This window comes from Octopus bimaculoides, chromosome 2 (assembly GCF_001194135.2).
Source record: "Octopus bimaculoides isolate UCB-OBI-ISO-001 chromosome 2, ASM119413v2, whole genome shotgun sequence".
NCBI classification, from domain to species: domain Eukaryota; kingdom Metazoa; phylum Mollusca; class Cephalopoda; order Octopoda; family Octopodidae; genus Octopus; species Octopus bimaculoides.
The window spans coordinates 128,754,704-128,780,361 of NC_068982.1; the positions used below are offsets into that span (position 1 = coordinate 128,754,704).

The 25,658-nt window shown below is 31.2% G+C and overlaps 1 protein-coding gene across 1 annotated transcript in view; it reads right to left on the reverse strand.

Annotated features, from left to right (window-relative positions):
* LOC106877301 (titin) overlaps positions 1-25,658 on the reverse strand; it is a gene marked incomplete at its 3' end in the record, with an annotated part of 606,785 nt that overhangs the window by 313,310 nt on the left and 267,817 nt on the right. Inside the window, exons 135-159 of the mRNA XM_052965881.1 lie at positions 25,480-25,652; positions 24,776-25,063; positions 24,231-24,536; positions 22,088-22,393; positions 21,468-21,767; positions 20,422-20,721; positions 18,790-19,095; positions 17,681-17,980; positions 16,525-16,830; positions 14,963-15,268; positions 14,277-14,576; positions 12,811-13,116; positions 11,994-12,299; positions 11,135-11,437; positions 10,161-10,466; positions 8,600-8,905; positions 8,143-8,442; positions 7,340-7,645; positions 6,537-6,842; positions 4,247-6,073; positions 3,676-3,978; positions 3,093-3,398; positions 2,477-2,782; positions 1,453-1,746; positions 367-672 (exon numbers count right to left, since the gene is read on the reverse strand). Of these exons, the coding sequence (XP_052821841.1) occupies positions 367-672; positions 1,453-1,746; positions 2,477-2,782; positions 3,093-3,398; positions 3,676-3,978; positions 4,247-6,073; positions 6,537-6,842; positions 7,340-7,645; positions 8,143-8,442; positions 8,600-8,905; positions 10,161-10,466; positions 11,135-11,437; positions 11,994-12,299; positions 12,811-13,116; positions 14,277-14,576; positions 14,963-15,268; positions 16,525-16,830; positions 17,681-17,980; positions 18,790-19,095; positions 20,422-20,721; positions 21,468-21,767; positions 22,088-22,393; positions 24,231-24,536; positions 24,776-25,063; positions 25,480-25,652 (8,972 nt within the window). The remainder of the gene's footprint in view (positions 1-366; positions 673-1,452; positions 1,747-2,476; positions 2,783-3,092; positions 3,399-3,675; positions 3,979-4,246; positions 6,074-6,536; positions 6,843-7,339; positions 7,646-8,142; positions 8,443-8,599; positions 8,906-10,160; positions 10,467-11,134; positions 11,438-11,993; positions 12,300-12,810; positions 13,117-14,276; positions 14,577-14,962; positions 15,269-16,524; positions 16,831-17,680; positions 17,981-18,789; positions 19,096-20,421; positions 20,722-21,467; positions 21,768-22,087; positions 22,394-24,230; positions 24,537-24,775; positions 25,064-25,479; positions 25,653-25,658) is intronic.

Consider the following 25,658-nt stretch of genomic DNA (forward strand, 5'->3'; position numbering starts at 1 on the left):
TATATATATATATATATATATATATATATATATATATATATATATGAGAGGTTTCTTTCAGTTTCCATCTCCCAAATTCACTCACAAGGCTTTGGCCAGCCAAGGGATATAATAGAAAACTACTGCTGTAATAACCAGCACTGAAAACAGGTTTATCCTTCTTTTAAATATTTAGGTTCTTTAGTGAGTTTTTAAAGAAGTTCTCTTAATAATATAGTTACAGAAATTAATATATTTTCTTTAATAAAATTATAACAGATATTGTAATATCATTGAAGGACCAAAAAATATCTAGTTATTTTCATGGACAGCAAATATGTCAAAATGTAATTCTAAATTCATTGATCCAAAATTTATTTTACATACCATAAGGACTCTTAGCAAGAGTTGTTCCTTCAGTTTCCAATGGAGGACTCTGTCCAATTTCATTTTCAGCAAAGACACGGAAATAATATTCAGTTTTCTCAATAAGGTTCTTGCAACAGAGTTCTGTAGTTGAAGCACTGGTTCGATCAACTTTAGACCACTTGTTACGAGATGCTTCTTGTTTCTCAACCAAGTAACCAATGATTGGAGAACCACCATCATCCTTAGGTGCTTTCCATTTAATAGTAATTGAATTTCTTTGGACGTCAATGACAGAAATTGGACCAATTGGTATTGAAGGTGCAACTGAAATATATTTAAAGAGGAAAGTTTAGTTTTAATTAAATGATAAATACTGCCCTCATGAAACATAAAACTCAGCTAATAAAGTAGCATAAAGATGACAGTAATTCTTGTGATTCTTTTTGCCTTTTGGGAAAGACTTCCATATTTAGAGGATAATTTTTCAGACAATTAATCTCACCTGTTGAGAATATATTAATATTTACATTAGGTTTTGATTTCTAATTATTATAAGGTACCTTATCTCAAATATATTTGCAAACTGGATTCAAACAAGGACACTTTATTTCTAAATCTTATGTGTTAACTTCTCAATCCACTAAGCACTTAGTGCATATATTAAGACACTGGAACATGTGACAGAGTGGCTAAGAATCTTTTGTTTGAATCAAAAGTTCTAGTTCAAGTTTCACTTGGAATGAATGTACATGTTTCGAAATAAGGCATCTTATGAAAATTGGAGTTTGAAACAATGTGAATATAATTCACACTCCCAAAAGTAACTCAATACTCTGGACAATTATCATCTGCATAATAACTCATTTCAGAATATTAGATCTTTAAATAATCAATAGTTTATATTTTAAGTGAATATTTTAAATGGAGAATCATATCCTTTGTAGTGATTCTCATACAACTATGTGTAGCTTCAGATGTTTTATTATTTTTCAACAATATAATGGCCCAGTTAAAGTACAGTACCTCTCAGCCAAGCACTGATTAAATAAGCAGGACACAAAAAGTTATTAAACAACGTTATTTATGAAACAAACAGTCTCTTACGTAATTCTTTTTGAGGTTTAACAGGCTTAGTTTCACAGGGTTCACTTAAGCCAATCTTGTTTTCAGCAAAAACTGCAAAATAACACTTAGTATCATCTTTCAAGTCTTTAACTCTGCAAGAATTATCAAAAGCTTCAACAGTTGTCACTTTAGTCCATTTGTCATCTTCTTTCTTCTTGATGATATATTTGGTAACCTTAGAACCACCATCTCTCAATGGTGGTAACCATTCTAAGTCTACAAAGTTGGTTCCAATTTTCACAGGTTTCAAATTTGTAGGAGGTCCAGGTGGGGCTATATTTAAAAAAAGGAGAAAACAAAAATGTAAATAAAGATTTGAAAGTAACAGAATTATTTAATGTACATGTTTCGAAATAAGGCATCTTATGAAAATTGGAGTTTGAAACAATGTGAATATAATTCACACTCCCAAAAGTAACTCAATACTCTGGACAATTATCATCTGCATAATAACTCATTTCAGAATATTATGATAGAAGATCATTTATTACAAACTATGAAAATAAAATAATAATTCTAAAATGATGACATCCAAATGTGATTAAAATTTAGTAAGAGTTATGTATATAAGATAATTAACAATCTAAAATATTTTATAGGCTATTACTTAAATTTCTTACATTCAACCATTACACTCTATACTATTATTTTATACTTTTAATTATTTTATATTGAGCACATGTATTATATGTATGAAAAATGATTTATTTTATGTACAAAATATAAAGTTTTTTCTGCTTAGTAATGATAATTTGTTCTAATTCTATTTTAAGTGTGAGTAGTTGAGCACTAGTTCCTGAAGATATAAAGTACAAATATTTTCACTGAGATGAGTAACGAATGTATTTCAAACATTCTTACATATTATTTCAATTCTAGATTTGCATTCAAGAATCTATAGGAAGCTATTGGTGAATGAATTTTGTTGGTGTTGAGAAAACATTATTAAGATTCCCATGTATATTACAAAAATATAATGTTATTATAAGAATGAAGTACATACACAAATCTTTCACTGGTTTGGTTTCATCAAGAGCAACAAGTGGCCTGCTGGTTCCTTCTGAGTTTATTGCACTGACTCGGAAAAGATACACAGTGCCATCGGTCAGATTTTGAGCTGTGAACTTTGTTATATCAGGAGCTACAACACCACATCTTGTCCACGATGGACGATCAGTTGAACTGACTTCAATAATATAACTAATGATGTCAGAACCACCGTCACTTTCAGGAGGTTTCCAAGAAAGGTCTGCTGAGTTGTGAGTGACATTATCAACAATAAGTGGGCCTCTTGGACTTGATGGAATATCTAATGAACAGAAAAAAATTTTTAATTACATTCTCATTCATATGAAGTAGTTTTGCTTATTTTAGAGATAAAAAAAAATTTATTTTTATAAACAACAAATTAAAGTAGTAGATAATTATACATTTAATTTCAAATGAAAGACATTACAGGAAAATACAAAGGTATAATGGATAGAAATATTGTTTTTGTTAAAAGCACTTAAAATTAAGAGAATATTATATTCTATATTGGTGATTTGATAAACATCTATTGAAAATTACAAGTAAATGAGTAGCTTTGAAATTTAATTTATAATTCATTAATTTCATACCATATTTGTGTTTAGCCAATGTAGCTTCAGAAGTTTCAAGAGGTTCACTTTGTCCAACTTCATTAATAGCAATTACTCTAAAATGATATTCTGTTTTTTCTTCAAGATCCTTCACACAGTACTGAGTGATGAAATCAGCAACTTTATCAACCTTCGACCATACCTTACTGGAAGCTTCTCGCTTCTCAATAAGATATCCTGTCAAAGGTGAACCACCATCTTCTTTTGGTGGCAACCATTTAATTGTAATGCTATTCCTTTGGACATCAACAACCACAATAGGACCTGTTGCTTTAAATGGAGCAGCTAGAAAATATAAAAGAAAGATTGATTTGTAATTAGAAATTAAATATCAAAATATATTGAAATATTAATCAATAAAATATAAATATAAAATGTATATGAAATCCAAATTTGATAATTTTAACATGTTTGAGTGATATTTAAGATTGCTCCCGCCCCACAAAAAAAAAACAACAAAAAAAAAACAAATACGATTGTTATTTCAAAAGAAATAAAATAGATATTTTCTAAATAAATAACATTAAATCAAATCAATCTTATTAAACAACTTATGACTTACTAGCATCCTTTCGTGGGATGATGGGCTTTTGTGTTTCAGCAGCCTTTCCAATGCCAACTTTATTCTGAGCACTGACAGAGAAGTAATACTCCACACCCACTTTCAAATTAGGCACCTTACAAGAATTTTCATAGCCACTAACTGTTGTTACATCAGTCCAGCTTCCAGTTTTCTTTTCTTTCTTTTTGATAATATAATCAGTTATTTTGGAACCGCCATCACTTTCAGGTGGATTCCAACTTACTAAACAATAATCTTCTGTAAGTTTAGTATGTTTGAAGTTCTGTGGTGGTCCTGGAACAACTGAAATAAGAAGTCAAATATAAATAAATGATGTATTTTTGCGTTTAATAAACTTTATCAAATAAAACTATTGTTGTTATTGAAAATCAGTATGACTTCACTAGAAAGAATTTTAAAACAACAAATACTTTTATAGAAATAAGATAAACCCCGCATATATTTATTATTGAATATCTAGAAAACTTCATCCCCATTTGGTATAATAGTCAAGCATTCAGTAATTATTAAGAATCTTTTTTTAATTGCAATGAATATAGCATTAACATACCTGGTACTCTAGTTGGGATAGTAACATCAGTAGCTTCTAAACGTTGGCTTTGTCCTTCAGCATTGACAGCAATGACACCAAAGATATATTCAGTGCCTTCGGATAATCCAGAAACTGTAAAATCTTTTACTTTTTCACCAACTGTACCACACTTTGTCCAAGTGGATCTGGAAGCTACCTTGTGTTCAATTATGTATCCTGTTATTGGTGATCCACCATCATCTTTAGGTGCTTTCCAGTGAAGGTCAGCACTGTTACGAGTGACATTATCTACATCAAGTGGGCCAATAGGAATAGAAGGTGGGTTGAAAGGACTTTTAGCAAGAGTGGCATCATTAGTCTCTAATGGTGGTCCTTTTCCAACTTTGTTTTCAGCTGTTACTCTGAAATAGTATTCAGTTTTTTCTGTAAGATTTCCAATCTTTAGTTGAGTTGTTAATTCATCAACTTTGCTAACTTTAGTCCACTTGGAGCTTGAAGCTTCTCGTTTTTCTACAGTATAGCCAGTCACTGGAGAACCACCATCATCCTTTGGAGGTTCCCATTTAATGCTAATTGAATTACGCTGAACATCTGTCACAGCAATTGGTCCAATGCATTTGCCTGGTACTGTTGCTGCCTTCTTTGGTATAACTGGTTTTGCTGTTTCTGCAATTTCACCTTGGCCAACTTTATTTTCAGCTGCAACAGCGAAATAGTACTCTGTGTTTTCCTTAAGATTTGGTATTTTATAAAATGAATCAAATTCTTTCAGGGTAACTACTTTTGTAAAATCACCTGTTTTCTTCTCTCGCTTGAATAGGATATAATTTGTAATTGGAGAGCCACCATCACTTTTAGGTGGATGCCATTCAATTACAGCAAAATCTTCTCCAACCTTAGTTGGTTCAACTGATCTTGGAGGACCAGGAGGTGAGAGCTTTCTAGTTGGCTTAGTAATGTCTGTTGCTTCAAGTGGAGGGCTCTTCCCTTCAGCATTTATTGCAATAACACGGAACAAATATTCTGTATCTTCAATTAGCTTTTTAACTGTAAATTGAGTAGTTTTACCATCCACAGTGCCAGCTTTTGACCAAGTGGATCTGCCGACAGTTTTTACTTCAATAAGATACTCAGTAATGCTAGAACCACCATCAGATTTTGGTGGTTTCCACTCAAGATCTGCAGTATTCATAGTTACATTTGTAACTTCTAGTGGTCCCAGAGGTGCTGATGGAACATCAAATGGGCTCTTAGCTAAAGTAGCTCCTTCTGTTTCTAGTGGCTCACTCTGACCAATTTTATTCACTGCAATTACTCTAAAATGATAGGATGTCTTCTCTCTCAAATTTGGACAGCAAAGCTGTGTAGTGTTTGAATCAACAGTCTCTACTTTGGACCAATAAGTCTTATTCTCTTCTCGCTTCTCAACAATATAACCTGTAATAGGTGAGCCTCCATCCTGAGTTGAAGGTTTCCATTTGATAGTTATAGAGTTACATTGAACATCAATAACTTCAATAGGTCCAACAGGTTTGGAAGGTGGAGTTGGTTCCTTTTTCAGAATAATAGGTTCTGCCATCTCACAGGGTATACTGATGCCAGCTTTATTCTTTGCAAAGACAGAGAAATAATATGGTACTTCTTCTTTCAGACGGTTAACTTTCAATGATGTGTCATAATCAGAAACAGTGCTTTCAATTTCCCAATCACCTTTCTTCTCTTTCTTTTTAATGATGTATTCTGTGATAGGAGATCCTCCATCAGACTTAGGAGGAGACCAATTCAAAACTACAAAGTTAGCACCAACTTTAGAAGGTTTGAGATCAATTGGTGGGCCAGGAGGACCTTTTCAATGAAAAAAAAAAAGAGATTTTAAGTTTAATCGTCCATCTAATTAAAAAATATAACAGAAAAATACTCAACAATTTGTTAAACATTTACTACATTTAAAAAATTAAGCATAAAATATATGAATTTAACAAGTACACATAAAGAAAATAGGATGTTTCCAGCGTTTTTATAACATGTCAAATATATTAGTGAGTATTGAATTGGGTATGTGAATATCTTGCAATTTTAGTTTGATTACAAAATATGCTATGAAACAAAGACTAATGTGCAAGTTTTAATTACTTAGAATCACATTTTAATATAAAATATTTTGGTACAAATTAAAAAGAAAATTAAGTTATTTACAAAAGCAAAAGAAAGCCTCTTTTGCCAACAATATGGTATAAGTGGATGTATTAAAACAACTGTTGAAGATTTAACATCTAACAATAGGAAAAAAAGAAAATTTGTCCCTTACTTATCTTCTTCCGAGGTATCGTGACATCTTTAGCTTCTAAAGGCTCACTGCGTCCTTCAGCATTTACTGCAACAACTCGGAACAAATATTCAGTATTCTCAATTAGATCTGAAGCAGTATATTTTGTTACATCAGGGCCTACAGTACCACATTTGACCCATGTTTTGCTATCAGTTGGCCTAAATTCAATGATGTAATTGGTGATTGGAGTACCACCATCACTTTCAGATGGTTTCCATTCTAAATCAGCAGAATCATGTGTAACATTGCTGATTTCCAAAGGTCCTTTTGGTTTAGAAGGAACGTCTAAAAATGACAAACATAAACTATAATTAGTTACTTTATCAAAATAATATGATAAATTAATCTTATGTATGAAAAGTTAAATAAAGAAATTCACAAAAGAAGTTTAAAATGTTACATCATTAAAGAAAATAGTTAAATGCTAAAAGTAAGGATTAAGACTTCCTAAACAGTAAGTAAAAATATTATATTAAACAATATTTTATGTTGTTTTGTATTTGGTTTGCAAGATTCTTGATATGAACTCATGTATTGAGACATGTATCTCAAGAGGCTCAATATGCCATTAAGTGAAAAAGAATCGAAATGTTTATTACTAGCATACTAACCCTACCAAGATAAAACAGAATTTAACAAATATCATTATATTTAAACTGTTTAGGTTTTAGATATCTAAGTTTTAAATATTTTATGTATTTTTTTATGTTAATAAACAAGTGATATTATTTTCATAATACAGTACAGACAAAGGATTAACTTAACAAAAAAGATGCACATACCAAATGGACTTCGAGCCAATGTAGCATCTTTGGTTACAAGTGGTTCACTCTTTCCAATTTTATTAACAGCAAAAACTCGGAAATGATATTCAGTTTTCTCAGTCAGATACTTGCAACAAAGTGCAGTAGTAAACTGATCAACTTTTCCAGCTTTAGTCCAGACTGTGCTTGAATTTTCTCGTTGTTCAATAATGTAACCAGTAATGGGAGAACCACCATTGTCTTCAGGTTCCTTCCATTTAATGCTAATAGAATCCCTTTGAACGTCAGTGACTTCAATAGGGCCTTGACATTTTCCTGGTACAGCTAAAATGGAAAAGAAAATGATTTATGAAATTATGCAAATATTATCTCTTAATATCATAGCAGTTATTACTTGAGTAAGTACAATTATTTGTTGCTTGAAGCTTCAGTTATGTTCACACTTTCCATGACACCAAATGCCAGCCTGTTATGATGAGTATCAATATATTTTACTGAAGCTTTAATTTGAGTAATAGAGTAAGTTTAGAACTTGGAACACATGGCATAGAATTTGTGGCTTGTTTTGAATATAACCATAGACATAATATTTTTGTATTATTTTTGTATTTATTTAACTAGTTGCAAAACTTTAGCTATTAAATTTATAACTGCTCTCACTAGCTCTTCATTTTCAATGTGCAAGAAAATCATTTACATCATCAGATGAAATTTATGGTTTTTATCTCCTCTTATTACTCATCTACAATATTGTTTGCAACTAATAATTGAAATTTTATGATTTTATTTCAACCGATTAAAATAAATAAAATGCAACATACTTGGTTCTCTTTGTGGCACAATTTTCTTGGTTTCTGCAGTTGGGCCAACACCGGCACTATTTTCAGCACACACAGAGAAATAATGATCAACATTTTCCTTGAGACCTTTAATCTTGTATGTGAAATCAGTTTCCTTAAGAGATGCAACATCTTCCCAGTCACCAGTAGAACGTATTTTCTTTTTCAAGTGATAACCTGTAACTTTAGATCCACCATCATCTTTTGGTGCTTTCCATTGCAGGGTGACAAAGTCTTGTCCGATTTTGTCAGCATGGAAGTTAACAGGTGCACTGGGAGGTTCTATAAAACAGATAAAAGTACTATCATAAGCAAATGAATAACTATCCTAATGTAGAAGCTAAAATATCAATCAAAGAATTAACCATAAAAGATATTTTTTAAAAATGCTTTATATGAAATATCATTATGAATAAAATGAAAATAATTTGGATCTTACGGATTTTCTTTGTGGGTTTTGTAGTATCAGTTGCTTCTAAATAGGGGCCTTGACCTTCAGCATTCACTGCAGTGACACGGAAAAGATATTCTGTTCCTTCTAAAAGTTTAGTTGCTGTAAATGTCAATGTTTTGCCATCTACAGTACCACATTTTGACCATGAAGTTCTTGTTAGTGTTTTACTTTCAATGATATAGTTAATAATGGGAGTGCCACCATCAGATTTAGGAACTTTCCATTCTAAGTCAGCAGTGCTTTCAGTGACGTTACTGATTTCCAGAGGACCAATTGGTGCAGATGGAACATCTAAAGAATCAAGAATTATATTTGAATGAGACATATCAATCAAAAGAACCAATTTATTAAAAATTGATGTGAAAAGTTCCCTACAATATGTGAATAGATATATACAACTAAACTACAAGAACAGTAAATGAGATGTTATTTATGAAGAGAATATATAAAAAGAATACAGAGAAATAGTCTCAGTGACCAGCCATTAAAAGTATGATAAAAGAATTAGATACAATTAACTATAAAAGAGAACTAAAACGTGTGGATTCAATTGTGAATATGCTAACAAATGTGATATATGTTTCAAAAATATAACAAAATATAAGAAAAATACAATAAGGTATATAAGCTCTTCAATTTACACAATTGAACATAATAATAAAAATAATGTCTTGGTATAAAAGATGGTCTACAGCAAATATTTTGCTCAATACCAGACTTCCTTGTCAGTTGTTGACCATAACCAGTTGAGTATGTCCCTTAGTGGCTGATGATATGTGCATCTCTGATCATGAGCAGAAGTAGTGGGGGAGCATCATAGCCATGTGTTGAGAGAAATTCTTTGGAGTTTGAAAAATATTTACCTCAGGAAAGATGGGTGTTTTGTTCAAATTCCCTAAACAACCTTTATTGAGGGACCTTTTGAGCAGGATGGGCTACTCAGCCTGAAGAAAATTCTAACTGGGCCCTACCTGCAAGGTCATCCACTGTTTATTTTGATGTGAGATCACCATGCTGCACAGATAATGTTGTGCTGGATGTGCCTGGTGTACCATTATCAGACAGGTAGTCATGATAGGTAGACTGGGTTTCGTATATTTTACCTCAGTGTCACTTTGATAGCATGCACTGTTCTCTCACATAACAACAATAATAATAATAATTATTATAATAATAATCATAATAATTATAATAATAATCATAATAATAATAATAATAATAATATACTTTTTGATACTTGTAACCACATCTTCAAAGCTAGAACTTTTACTTTTTTTTAATATTTACATTTTCACAATGTTTTGATTGGTCTGCTCTCTGGTGGTTACCAGGTGTCTAACTCCAGGGTGTATAAATAATATAAGAGGAGATACAAACCATGAATTATTTCTAACATCATAGTAATAATGTAGTGTATGTATCAGAATTTTGTGAGAGTGAGGTAAATAATACTTAACATAGCTAAAGCAGAAACTAGGAAATAAAATAAATATAATTTCTTTGCTTATGGTCTAAAATAATGAGATAAACAATTATAGTTATTTACCAAATGGACTCTTTGCAAGAGTTGCTTCTTTTGTTTCTAATGGCTCACTTTGTCCAACACTGTTTACAGCAAATACCCGGAAGAAGTATTCAGTCTTTTCAGTTAGTTTTTTGCAACACAAGTCAAAAGTTATCTCATCAACTTTATCTACTGATGTCCATACAGTACTGTTTGCTGGGCGTTTTTCAATTATATAGCCTGTGATAGGTGAATTGCCATCACTTTTGGGGGCTTTCCATCTGATGCTGATAGAGTTTCGCTGAACATCAGTGACTTCAATAGGTCCAAGAGGTGGTGAAGGTACAGCTAAAAGTAAAGACCAAATTAAATGTAATACAATCTTTCTTGTGAATATAATATAAAATAAATTTACATATTTGACTTGAATGTCTATTTTATCATACACCATTTGAAATTAATTCATTAGACTAGAAAGATATTAATTGTTAATCTAAAAATTTGTTTCTGATTAATTTTAAAAGTGTAAGTAAACACTATAAATTGCTCAAGACAAGCATAACTTCTGACTACCTTTCTGTTATAGTAGGTTAGTCTTGATGGATAGCAGATATGACAGAATGTGGATAGCAAAAAAGTAAAGAGACCAACACTCTTTATACATAATACTTAATATAAGTTATATTAGAAATGAAGAGATGACAATGATTTCAATAACTTCCAAAATGATGGTTCTGTCCCACAATACTAAGCAGCATTGATACCATCCAATGATATCTGCTCATTTAGGCTCACAAAAGAGTAATTTCCAGATATTTTAGGCAGGATCATTTTCCTTTCTCCCTAAAATTAATTACTAAACTATTTACCTTTCACTAAGATAAGTGTGTGTGTGTGTGTGTGTGTGTGTGTGGTTATGTGAAAGGAGAAGAGAGAGAGAGAGAGAGAGTGTGTGTGTGTGTGTGTGTGTGTGTGTGTGTGTGAGCACATGCATGTTTTACTGAATGTATACATACTTGCGGCAGCCTTAGGAATAACTGCTTTGTCTGTGATTGCTTCTTTACCAATACCAGCTTTGTTCTCAGCAGAGACTGCAAAGAAATGTTCAACATTCTCTTGCAGTTTAGGTATTTTGGCTTTTGTGTCAAAAGCATCAACTGTTTCAACTTTCACCAAATCTCCAGTTCTTTTAATTCTTTTGAAAATGTGGTAATGTGTTACAGGAGAACCTCCATTCTGTTTTGGTGGTGACCAGGTGATTGAAGCAAAGTCTTTTCCAACTTCGACAACCTCCAAATTAACTGGCGGACCTGGTGGTCCTATTAAATGAAACAAAAAATATTTCATATTAGTTTTGTTTATTTCCTAACTTTGTAAATACAAATTACAATTAATAGTAACTGATACAAATTATATCACATCATCATCATTTAAAATCCGTTGTCCATGCTGGCAAAATTTACTCTATCTAATTTTAAATAAATAAATACGTTTTGCTAATGATTTATACACATGCATACTCACATGTACACTACACATACATGACTAGGCTTCTTTCAGTTTCCAACAACCAAATTCATTCACAAGGCATTAGGTACTTTAGAAGACATTTTGCCAAGGTATCACACAATGGGACAGAGCCCAAAATCATGTGGTTGAGAAATGAACTACTTAAACACACAACCATGCCTGTGCACATACATACATTTTCTAAAGGAATCAGTTAATTTGCTCAATAGCATGCTACTATGTAATATTTATTTTCATAAATTATATTGACTGTTAAAGTTATATGAAGTATTTCAAAACATAATCTTAGATCAAAACATTTGCCAAACCAGGCAAATTTCATATTTACAAAAACAAATACTTTACCTATACGTGCTGTACATTTTGTTACATCATCTGCTTCCAGTGGAGGACTCTGTCCTTCTGCATTGACAGCAATGACTCTGAACCAATACTCAGTACCTTCTTCAAGGGCCATTGCAGTATAAGTTGTTGTTTTTCCATTTACACTGCTGAGTTTTTTCCATCCAGTGCAATATGAAGGTTTAATCTCAATAATGTAACTTGTAATAGGTGTACCACCATCCTCTTTGGGTGGCTTCCATTCAAGATCAGCAGAATTTGTGGTGACATTTTTGATCTCAAGAGGACCAATTGGAATTGATGGGCAATCTTTGAAACAGAACAGAAATTAAATATATTGAAATGTCATCAGTATCTTCCAATATTAAAAATTAATTTTCTTTATTCAGTTTATTCAAATACTTAAACATACAAAAGTACATTAATCATTGTGATAGACAACTAATTAAAATCAAATGTTGATAAATTTAGTTTTATCTCTATTAAACCAGAAACATAAAATTTATATTCATAATAATAATTTTATTGAACAAAACTATTTAATTTATCATAAAAGTATTTGCCATTCTTATTGAATAAAATTATCTAATTTAATATATAAATAGATAAATAATACTTGCCAAATTTATTCAACAAAACTACTTAAACTATCATAAAAATAGATTATATTTTCTAATTTTATTGAATAAAATCAATTTATTTTAAAATAAACGATAATAATAATATCTGCCAAAACAATAAATTATAAAGAAATGGAAAACACAGAAAGCAATTTAGACTTATAAAAATGCTCAAAAATATGTTATGAATATCAACTCACCAAAAGGACTTTTAACTAAGGTTGCTTCCTTTGTTTCCAAAGGAGGACTTTGGCCAACTTTGTTAACAGCAATCACTCTGAAATGATATTTGGTTTTCTCAGTAAGATGGGTTGCAGTGTAGGTTAAAGTGGAGTCATTGACTTTGCCAGCCTTTGTCCAATTTGTTATAGATTCTTCTCTATATTCAATGATATAGCCTGTAATTGGTGAACCACCATCATTTTCAGGTTCTTTCCATTTGATAGATATGGCATCACGTTTGACATCTGTAACTTCAATGGGACCAACACACATTGATGGGACTTCTGAAACAAAAAGGATAAATAACATATAGTATCTATAGTATCACTTCCTTTTTAAATATGCATAAAATATAAAATAATTTTCATAGTAAATAATGATTTATTATTAACTATTTCAATTAATATTTTCTTATTATCAAGACATACTTCTTATGATATCTGATAATTAAAGGGGTGGGGGTGTTACCCTAAAGTTAGCTTTATTTGATAGTTAATATGAGGTTATGATTTCAGTCCTTACTGGGAGTTCTAAAATATGGGGACAAAGGACTTGAAGAAAATATTTTGCTTTTATCAAGTTTAAATAATAGAGAAAATTTGTTTTATAAAACCAAACTGAAGTTTGTCTTTTATAAAATTGCTGTTTAAATTTAGAAATATTTTTCTTGAAATATCATAATCAAGAGATTATGATTAAATTCAAATATTCTATTTTGCATATTTTACTTGTTTCAAGATTGTGGCCATGCTGGGGTACCAGCATGAAGGGCTTAGTCAAACAAATCAAACCCAGCCCATATTTTTAAAGTCTGATACTTATTCTATTAGTCTCATTTGCTGAACTGCTACATTATGGGGATGCAAATAAACCAACACTAGTTGCCAAGTGGTGAGATGGAGACAAACACAAAAGCACACTCATGAGTGTGCATACACATACACGCACATGCACACACACACACACATACAATGGGCCTCCACACAGTTACAGAATGTATATCAAAAGATAACATAGAGTGAAATATTAACTTTACATAATTATTTTACTTTTAATAAATTACAACATTTATCTTAGAAAATCCTAAAAATATTTTCTATGATCTAGTTCCTAAATAAATCTATTTGTCAAGGAGCAATAGGAAATATCATTCTTAAATCAATAACAACTAGTATGATAGCATCTATCCTGAGCATCACATCAAGTCAACAAGCAATTGGGGCACCTAAAGAGTTTGAGATCATTTTACACAAATGAAAATCCATCTGACTACACTAAAATCTAAAAAATGCTCTGAGTGTATCAAAAACACCAACAGAATGAAAAAGTTAGAGGCTCAATTCTACACTAAATCAAAGTATAAACTTATTTTTATTTAATAATACATCTGTTATTGTAAGGTGAATCTCTCCACAACATTAGTACAATTGTATATGAAACTTACTTGGCTTTTTCACAAGAGTGATCTTTTTCGATTCACATGAATCGCTTATTCCAGCTTCATTTTCAGCAAAAACAGCAAAATAGTAATCAGTATCAGGTTCAGCATTTTTCAGTTTATACTTCCTGTCATATTCATCAATTTTGGCAACATCTTCCCATTTGTCACTAGCTTTGTGTTTCTTTTTAAGAATATATTGGGTGATCTTTGATCCACCATCATTCTTAGGTGGTTGCCACTCAAGTTCAATGAAATCTTCACCCGTTTTAGTTGGTTTCAAATTAATCGGTGGTCCTGGTCGGGCTGAAAAGCAAATGCACATAAAATGTCAAAAATATTGCAAAAATACTTCTGTTGTAAAACATTGAAGAAATTAGTCATGTTGTTTAACCCTTTAGCATTTGAACTGACCATATCAAGCCCAAATATTGTATATGCTTTATGGTCAAACAAAGAGATCTGGCTTCTCACGCCTACTCTACAACTTCTACTCTAAAACTAAGCAATCATATCATTGAAACCTAAAAGTTACAAGATAATACATGATTAATTTAGAACTATGTGAATAAATAAGCATTACATTTGTTAAAGTAATCTGAATGCTAAAGGGCTAATCATTTATTTGAATTTTAGATTGTAAGAAAAAAATAAGACAAATACGAAAACATAGTGTGGAAAAAAATAGTTACCAATTTTCTTTTTAATAATGGTTGTATCAGCAGCCTCCAATGGCTCGCTTTTACCTTCTGCATTGACTGCTATCACTCTAAACTGATATTCTGTTCCTGCTGATAGATCAGGCACTGTAAATGTTGTAGATTTACCATCAACACTGCCAGTTTTAGACCAAGATGATCGTGAAGCTTGTTTATACTCAATGATATAGCTAGTAATTGGTGTTCCGCCATCACTTTCTGAAGGTTTCCATCGAAGATCAGCAGAGTTTGATGTAACATCAGTTACCTCAAGAGGTCCTCTTGGTTTTGAAGGAACATCTGAAATATATATATTCATATGATTATATAGTTTACTATACAAATTGTTAAATCACATTATTATGTCATTTGTGTGTGTTTAAGTGTATACACATGTGATATGTTTACAGCGCTGTAAAATTTATAATCATATTTTAGACAAACTGAAATTTTACAACACTTGTATTTGTAAATGAGCTGTAAAACTAGAAAACCAAATAATTCTCTTAAGACAATATCCTACAAATCTAATGCAATCCTCTGAAGTACCTTTAAAATACACCAAAAGGCTCATTCTCAAGATGGAATATGAGACAGTGAATATCTTAAGCTAATGGCCATTAATATCTGTCTAATCATTTCCAAGAAGATTTACAGTCATATGATGCAAAATAACATATCAAATTATATGTAATGTCCTGATGTCAAATGACATCTGATGTAAAAGTTTTCTGATGGGAATGTACAAATAGAATTGTATTTTAATGTATTAGAAATATTCTCCTTAGGAGAAACCTTGTTAAATATTTGTTATTGCTACATCAAATATTAGTGTTAGAGACAATTCAATCAGGTGAGGTAGGTCACTGGCCATAAACCCTGAATATTATTATAGATTTATCACAACTATAATTATTGGAACAAATGATTATGTAAAAACCATATGATAGGTCAGGATTCTGGATTCATTGTATTAAAAAAGAAAAGAAACAGCTGACTTAAACTAAATCAATTAGTGGCATGAAAGCAACATTCAAATTTTGTCTAAAATTGCAGTGTTTGACTTAAGCTGTCAGTTGATCAATTATTGTATTTATTGAATTATGTATCTACTTTTATTGTAGTGACTAGTGAAAATCACTAGTGCCTAAAGAATTCAACTGAGGGATGGATACCTGAGTTTAACAGACCCATTATCTATCAACTATAAAATACAACGATGAGCATATGTATCTAATAATCAGAGTAACAGTTCAAATTACAGAGCAATGCAGACTAAGAGAACTGTAAAAATCCTGGTTTGCTGTAAAATACTGGAACAGCTTCTCCATGCAAACAAGGTCGCTATTGTTACAGAGTTGACTTGTTCCTTCACTCCATCATTTAGGTGAAGTGTAGCCTTTTCTGAGTTAGCTGCTCTGACCATAGATGCAAAACAACCTCTGCTTTCTTTGATGCTATCTATTACCCTGTCTATCTCCCCTTGTATTGCAGTGAACAAGCTTATATGAAATGCAGTGTATGATATTTTAATTACAAGTTACAAGGTTACTAACCAAATGGACTTCTTGCAAGAGTAGTATCTTTGGTTTCTAAAGGTTCACTTTGGCCAATCTTATTGACAGCAATTACTCTAAACAGATATTCTGTTTTCTCAGTAAGGTATGGGCAACGTAATTTTGTAGTACTTTCATCCACTTTTTCAACTCGTTGCCATTTCATTTGAGCTGGTTCCTTCCTTTCTACTATGTAGCCAGTGATGGGAGAACCACCATCATCTTCAGGCATTTTCCACTGAATTGTGATGTTATCTCGTTGGACATCAATGACATCAATAGGTCCCACAGGTTTGCCAGGGGCAGCTACAAAAATATAAATAAAATAATGATTATAAAATCCAGAATTAATTATTTCCTAAGTTACAAGAAAATCAGGCGAAAACTGGCTATAGTATTGATGAACATACCATATTTGGTATGCAAAAAAAGCTTTGGATGAAATTTAAGATTATGAAGGTTAGACAAATATTTTAAGGCTATATGCATATAAATAACTAAACACACACACACACATATGCACATGCATAATACATATATGCATAAATATACATATTTATAAATGTCAATTAATGAATAACAAAAGAACAAAAATTATGTAATTAATTTCATTAGCTTACAGCTATTTCTACAATAAGAAGCATACATTCAGAACTAAGTGTTCGTGCAACATCTTATAGCTTCCTCTGAGCCAACACATACATGTGTCTGTGTCTATTTATCTTTCTATCTGTCTGTCTTTCAGTATGTATGTACGTATGTTTATATACATACTCACACACATGAATAAAAAGAGAGTCAAAGAAAGTTGATGAGAGTCTTTATGATACTCATGTGAAAAACAGAGAAATCTGAAGTAAGTTGTTTCAGAGCAAGTATGAATTAAAGACACAATGTTAAAATTATGTTTACAAAAATTAGGGTGATACATGTATCACATATGAATGAAAACTATAATTGCTTTAAGTGAGTTGAATTAAATGAAATAATTAAATCTATAAAATGCTTAGCAGTAGCATAGCAATATCTTGAGCATCAACAAGTACTGTTATATATTATTATTATTGTTATTAAATGGCAATTTATTGATATATGTGATATGTCCATATTTAATTTGATATAGGGGTCTCAAAATGTACAATCAAAGATTACTTACTTGGTTCTCTTTTTGGTACTACTTTCTCTGTTTCTGCCGCTGGACCAACACCAGCACTATTTTCAGCACATACAGAGAAGTAATGCTCAACATTTTCCTTGAGGCCTTTAACTTTGTAGGTCAATTCAAATTCACTAGTGGTGGCCACTTTCTCCCAATCACCAGTTGCCTTTATTTTCTTTTTCAAGTGGTAAGCTGTAACCTTGGAACCTCCATCAACTTTTGGTGCCTTCCATTGCAGAGTAGCAAAATCTGCACCAACTTTGTCAACAGTAAACTTGATTGGTGGACCAGGAGGCTCTGATATTACAAAAAACACATGCATTATTATAATTAACAAACCACATCATTATCAGATATCTATATAAGGAATTACTATTGCATCTCTAAGACCAATATTGTAATCTGATTAAACTAAAAGGGTATAACTTCAATTATTTAATGGTAATCCACTCTTTGTTAAAATTTGGAATCTTTTTTATGCCAACTTATTTTGAAGATATTCAACATTTTGAAAATATCAGTATTTACTGCATATGCTTGCATATAAGTTATAACATGTTCACATTATTTTTGTTTCAATTTTTCACCCATATTGTTTTTCATAAATACTGTACACAATACTGCATGAAATATCGTTAAAAATCGAAAAACTGAAAAAATCCCAATCATAACCAGTATTGTCTAGCAAAGTTCCAGAATCATAGGTACCATCGTAATGTGTTTCTATAATCAATGTCTGGAATCATCAACATCACCATCATCATTGTCGTTTAACGTCTGCTTTCCATGCTAGCATGGGTTGGACGATTTGACTGAGGACTGGTGGACCAGGTGGCCACACCAGGCTCCAATCTGATCTGGCAGAGTTTCTACAGCTGGATGCCCTTCCTAATGCCAACCACTCTGAGGGTGTAGGGATGCCCTTCCTAACACCAACCAGTCCGAGAGTGGAGGAATGTTCAGATTAAATGATACTTTTAAATCACCATGCCTGATTGACTGGCATTATAGGCAAAAACTAATAGGAATAAGAATTATTGCAGGGAAATGGTGCTGTTAGTCAATGTTTTAAATAGGAATAAAGAAGAACATTAAATCTGTCTTACCAATTTTTCTAGTTGGTTTGGTTGTATCAGTAGCTTCAAGAGGAGCTCCGACACCTTCATCATTTACAGCACTAACACGGAAAATGTATTCTGTATCTTCCAGCAAACCAGTTGCAGTGAAAGTTAATGTTTTACCATCAACATTGCCACATTTTCCCCATGTTGATCTGGTTGCTGTCCTGTTTTCAATAATATAACCTGTGATAGGAAGACCACCATCACTTTTAGGTTTCTTCCATTCAAGATCAGCAGAGTTTATAGTGACATTGCTTATTTCCAAAGGTCCAATAGGAGCTGATGGAACAGCTGAAAAAACAATACAAAAAGAATGTCTGTCAAGAATCTGAAGATGTTTTACCCTTTCACATTATTAAAAGTTTATCAGGTCATCTTTTAATAATAATATGGAGCTAAACAGCCTAAATTTCAGTCCGGCAAAAGGTATATTTAAACTGAGGAGAATTATTAATGATAAATTTGGATTCCATATAAATTTTCCATCAAGTTGAAAGCATTTACATCTGAGGCGATGTCATCTACATTATAGTGCTACTACCATCACCCCTACCAACACCATCATCACTCACAAAATAACTTTTCATATATCCCAACTTCCATAGATCATATCACTAGGCTTTATTGATTAAAGTTAGGTATTATTTTTCAAGTTTTAAGTTTTATTTATCAAGATTTTTGTTTCATAGTGTGATAGGAAAAAGAAAATTAAAAGTAGTTTAGTGCAGCTTTTGAGTGCAACTCAAGCTATATATTGATAGAATAAATGTCAACATTAGGCCTCAGTTCAAGCATTTATTAGAGAGTTTAGTATTATTCAGTACTTTATATGTTGAGGACCAAGCTGTCATTGCAGAATCTGTTAAAAACTAACAACAAACTAGAAAATTGGCTGCCCCAGTTATACAAGAGTATATCAAAGCAAGAGCACACATGAAATGAAATCCATAATCTGTTTCTATGCCTAACTAGGAACTGTATATCGTTTTGTTTACTAGTTAATATACTCATTACTGGAATTGATTGAGTGAAATTAAAAATTGGTAAAGTGTTAGAAAAGCTTTTGTTGGTGACAAAATGCTTTTTACAAAATGCTTTTTTTCAGTAAGAGAACAGAATGTACAAAAATGTGTTAAAAGTGTAGGATGCATCAATATAGAGAGACATGTGCATTAAATAAAGAATCTTTGAGAAGACTGGAGAGGAATACATTGATTATGATTTCTGGGCTATGCAACATTCATTTACTGTTAGCATTAAAGATATTAGTTATTGTGGAAAGGAGTAACTATAAGGTATAAACCTCTGATGGATAGTATTTGCTGAGAGACAAAAAACTGCTGTGAACAGACATTAGAATACACTAGAATCAGGAAAAATTAATAAAAGACAGGGAAAGACGTGGGAAGTTAAACTTGAGGGATTTGGGCCTCTATTACATAGACCAGATAATTCAGGACGAAGTAAAATTGCAGTTTACTATATTGAACAACCATTCAAAGTGATGTTAACATGGAAAATTGATATTAAAGCAATGCTACAAATGATAAATATTGATGTCTTTGATTCATTATGTTACAAAATAGACTTATAAATTCAAAACATTTTGAAACTTACAGTATGGACTCTTGGGAGTAACTGCCTCACTTTCCAAAGGAGGACTTTTTCCAATTTTGTTAACAGCAGTAACTCTGAAGAAATATTCTGTGTTCTCAGTCAGTCTTGGCACATGAAGCTTGGTAATATTTCCCTCAACTTCATCAACAATAGTCCATCGGCCATATTTGTCTTTCTTTTCAACAATGTAACTGGTAATTGGTGAACCACCAGTGTCTTTTGGAGGCTTCCAATCAAGATCCACAGATGTCTTTTGAATATTAGTGACATTAAGTGGACCAAGTGGACTGGATGGAGCAGCTGTAAATAAATATAATGTAATTAATTATATGACATACCTATAAATTAAGTTTATTATTCACATCGTTACTTAAACCTTTGCAGTAAATTTTTTTTTAATCCTTAGATTCAGATCATAATAGATTTTTTTTTATATATTCATATGTAAATAGACATTTGTTTAAACTAAACTATTTAACAAATTCATTCACCCCAGCCATATAAGGTTATTTACTTTAGTATTGAGGCGTACAAACTGATACTTTACAATTAAATTATAAATTGTCATCATTCAGAGGTGTAGTGTTGTAATCTGTTTCTCAGTTTAACACCACTAGCTGGCTCTTGAGTACTGTTAACAGAGTAAATTCAATTGCAATCTTGGGGGCCAGAAAACTTATTTGAGAATAACTTCTTCCTACATGTCAGATCAACTGAATGACCTTTTCTTTCAATTAACATGCAAAATGGCTGAACATTCTGTGCCCTTTATGTAATTCCCAAGTAGAATCAGTGTGACAAGACTTGACCACTAAATTAAAGGCACAATCCATTCGATGGGCTTTCACACAGTTTCTGTCTTCTTAATTTCACTTACAAGGCTTGGTTTGACCTGTTTTCATCCAAGTTTTCAGTCTCAAATTAATTGCATCAATACTATTCATTAAACAATAGCTTTCTGATTATTCTTATCCTAAAGAATCTATAAAGTCCGTACAAGAATCTATTAAGTCATTAACTCTCAAAACATATTTTAAAATACTTACATGGTGGCCTAGAGGGAACAATTGCATCTCTTGTTTCACAAGGTTCACTGACCCCAACTGCATTTTGTGCAGAAACAGCAAAGTAATAGCCAATATCTTTAAGGTTGTTTACTCGGTAAGTGAGATTGAATGCTTTTGTTGTGCCAATCTTCTCAAAAACATCAGATTTTTCTTCGCATAATTCCAGAACATAGTTAGTCAAAGGACTGCCACCATCTTTCAATGGTGGTTCCCATGATAATACAACATAATCAATACCAACATCTGTTCCTTTAAGGTTGACTGGTGGATCAGGTGGATCTGAAATGCATATTAATGTTTATAGAATCAATGAAAGATTGATGATCATATAAAGGTATATTAACTAACATATGTGTAATTAGTCATAATATAAATACATTTATCATAAGTGAGGTAACGAAATACATCTCAATCAAAAACATTATTTCTTAATGAACATGAGTACCTAAAGAAATATGTCAGACTTACAAAGTCCTTAAAATGTTCATAATATTGCCATTAAAATATTAGCATTAAATTGATGTATAATAATATCTATAAATAACTTTCTATCTTTTGTGCTCTTGCACATCTATACTATCAACAAAAAGTGTACTCACTCATCTTTTTCATAGGTTTGATTGTTGCTTCAGCTTCCAAAGGTGGACTTTGCCCTTGATCATTAACAGCTATAACCCGGAATAAGTATTCAGTTCCTTCAATGAGATCTAAAGCTGTAAATGTTGTAGTGTTACCATTTACACTTCCAGCTTTACTCCAAGTAGTCCTAGTAACTGGCTTATACTCAATCAAGTATTTGGTGATGGGACATCCGCCATCATCCTTAGGTGGTTTCCATTCTAAATCAGCAGAATTTTGTGTAACATTGGTAATAATCAGTGGTCCCAAAGGAGCTGAAGGTTTGCCTAGGAGAAAAGAAAGATTAAAATGTCATTATACAATATATAAAGTACAGAAAATATGAATAATGTTTAAAATGATATAAAAATACAAAGAATATAAAAAGTAATATCAAAAATATAAATTATTTAAATAAATAAGCTCTATAAAAATATAAATGTTATGAAAATTAATTTTCTATAATGATATTAATTTATGTAAAGTATTAAATATTCAGGAATATATAAAATAATACTTCATTAAAAGCCTCTTAATGAGTTACTCAAAAAGGTAATCATTATCTTCAATTAATAGAAATTTACAAATATCCATTATTCTGAAAAAGAAAATTATAGTTATATGTAAGTTATGAGAATTAAAGTAAGGTATACATTAGGAACACAATTATAATAAACATATATTTTAAACAAGATCACACACTTACTTGTAAGGATTCAGTCGTTTCCAAACTCTTTGAATGTAAAGCAAGTGAACATGCTACAAATATTACTTCTAACTAGCAAATGGAAAATGAAGTACAATGATATTTGACGTGAAATCCATGCAAAAAAAGTGCTACTTACCAATTTTATATATCATGCATGAGTGTCGTGAATGGTTAGTGTGAAAAATTCAACTAAAAGGTTCAACATTATTAAATAAATACTTTTTTCTTTCTTAAAAATATAAAATATACAATGTTAAAAGGTAGCTTGATGTTCATTCAATCAATTATCAGAATACTATCCTGCACAAATATATTTTACACTGTCAACATAATAAACAGTACCTTCTTAAGTCAGCAATGCAATCTTACCAATTTTATAATGTATGTATATGTGTGTGTGTGTTCATGTATGTCTATTTGTGAAATTATAAGTATAAAATTGAATACCAAAAATATATATCTCCTGGAAGCACCTTAAGCTCTTTATAAAAAGACAATGTTAAAATATATCATATATTAAATATCAATAGTAAACCACTTAATTGGAACAGACAATTATATAACTTTTTAAATAATCCTTTAAGTAATGATTTCATACCAAGGCACAAAGCTAATATTGTTGTAGGGATAAGTACAGTTGATATCATTAAATCCATTATTTCACTGGTATTTATTTTATTAATGCTGGAAGGATAACATTTAAAGTTAGATATGAACTCAACATTTAAATTTAGTTCAGTATTCTATACTTTTTAACGATTTTACTGTCTTATAATCATTTAAATTAATGGTAGGGGGATTAAATTCAGAACAGTAAAGCAGTAACAAAATAATGTTATATAATTATCAAACTTGTTAGCAGCTTATATTTTTCTATAGCACAAAAAAAAATGTCTAATAAACAAAAATACAAGAAAATACATATAATATTCAATAACAGGAAATATAACTGCAAACATTCATCTAAACATTACAATAAAACAATTCTTTACAGTATTTTTCCATTTAAAATCATCAAACCCTTCAAATTTAAACTTGTCAATTTAATATCATATAATGAAAGTTGAGACAGAAAATAGGTGAAGGAGACAAGGAAATATTAATTACATTAGCAACTGCTAATGATTAAACTACAAAAGCTTAACTGTTCTTATAAATACTTTTAAAACAAAAGGAATGGTAGTGGTTTTGAAATTATATATACTAATGTTGAAATATTGTTTTAACTAATTAACAGCAAGTTTTTATATGAAGGGTATGAGAGTCAACAGCATGCAGACACTGAAAATAAATATATAGGAAGGGATAATTTTATACAGCTAGATTATTATAACAAGGCAACAGTAAATTCAATTGTCATACTTGAATAATCACATCACTCATGCATAAATATGTATTTTATAAATCTTAATTACCGAAAGGACTTTTTGCAGTAACTGTCTTGTCCATTTCATTGGGTTCTGATATACCAACTTCATTTTCAGCTGAAACACGGAAGTAATATTCATTGCCTTCATGCAATTTAGTGTCTGTAAAGCTGGTTTTCCCACCAGCAACACTACCAACTTTAGTCCACATATTTCTTCCAGCATCTCGTCGTTCAATGATATAGCTAGTAATATCAGCTCCACCATCATCCTTTGGTGGGTTCCAGTGAATAGTTGCTCTGTCATGGTCAACATCTGTTACTGTGATAGGAGAAGTTGGTGGACTAGGGATATCTAAATAATTGAAAATAAAATTATTTTAATAGATATACACTAATTGAATTATTTTTCCAAACATTTCTGTCATAAAAAAAATTATATAAGCAACATTGTATCTTAGTACAGATGATAATAGGAGATGAGTGATTTGAGAGGGCCTGAGCGTAGATGACAAAAGGTTGATAAGCTCCAGTGGAGCTCATCTGAAAACAGAATGAGGGAAGAAACAACTTATAGAAAGTTAATATGCTTACCAATAACTTCAACATCAAATGTTGCTGAATCTTCACCTACATCATTGATAGCTTTCAATGTGAACATTCCATCATCTTCCCGAGTAACTTTCTTAATTAAAAGTGTTGTAACATTCTCAAGGGTTTCTAATGTACATCTACCTTGTGATTTCATAGGTTTGTTTTCTTTAGCCCAAGTTGGTACTGGTTTTGGAATGCCTGTCACTTTAACAGGGATTCGTAAGTTTGTACCAACATGAAGACGAATCAAGTCTCTGAATTTGTTATCATACTCTAGCTTAGGAGTTTCTAAAAATAGAAAGAATATTATTTTCTCAGGAGTAACTGAAAACAATATTGCATCAGAAATTGATAAAGAAGCAAATTAAAAATCAATAAAGTTACTAATAAAAGATTTAATGGTATATAGAGCTAATACACGAAATATATATGATTATTATATCACAATCAAGCAAAAATGAAAAATAACTTAATCTCCAAGGAAAAAAAAAAAAGGAAAAATTTTGCTACTATTACAAAAATTGCCAATTTTTCATTATCATATTATTATTTATATTTCATTATATTTTTTATAGCTCATTTTCTTCTTCATCATCTTCTTATTATTATTTTTATATTTTACATTCAGTAACATTCATGTAGTAAGAACATTTATAGATTCATTGTCATCATTTTAAAAAATTTGTTTTCAATATGAAACTCACGTTGAATAGTGAGGTTGCATGATGTTGAAGCCTCTCCAAGAGCATTCTTTGCTTGGCATGTATAGGTACCAGCATCTTTGTCTGACATGTCCCTGACTGTGAGATTAGCAAATGAATCTTTGTAGAAGAAATCAAATTTCTTAGATTCAGATATCTCCCTCTTCTCTTTGATCCTGAAA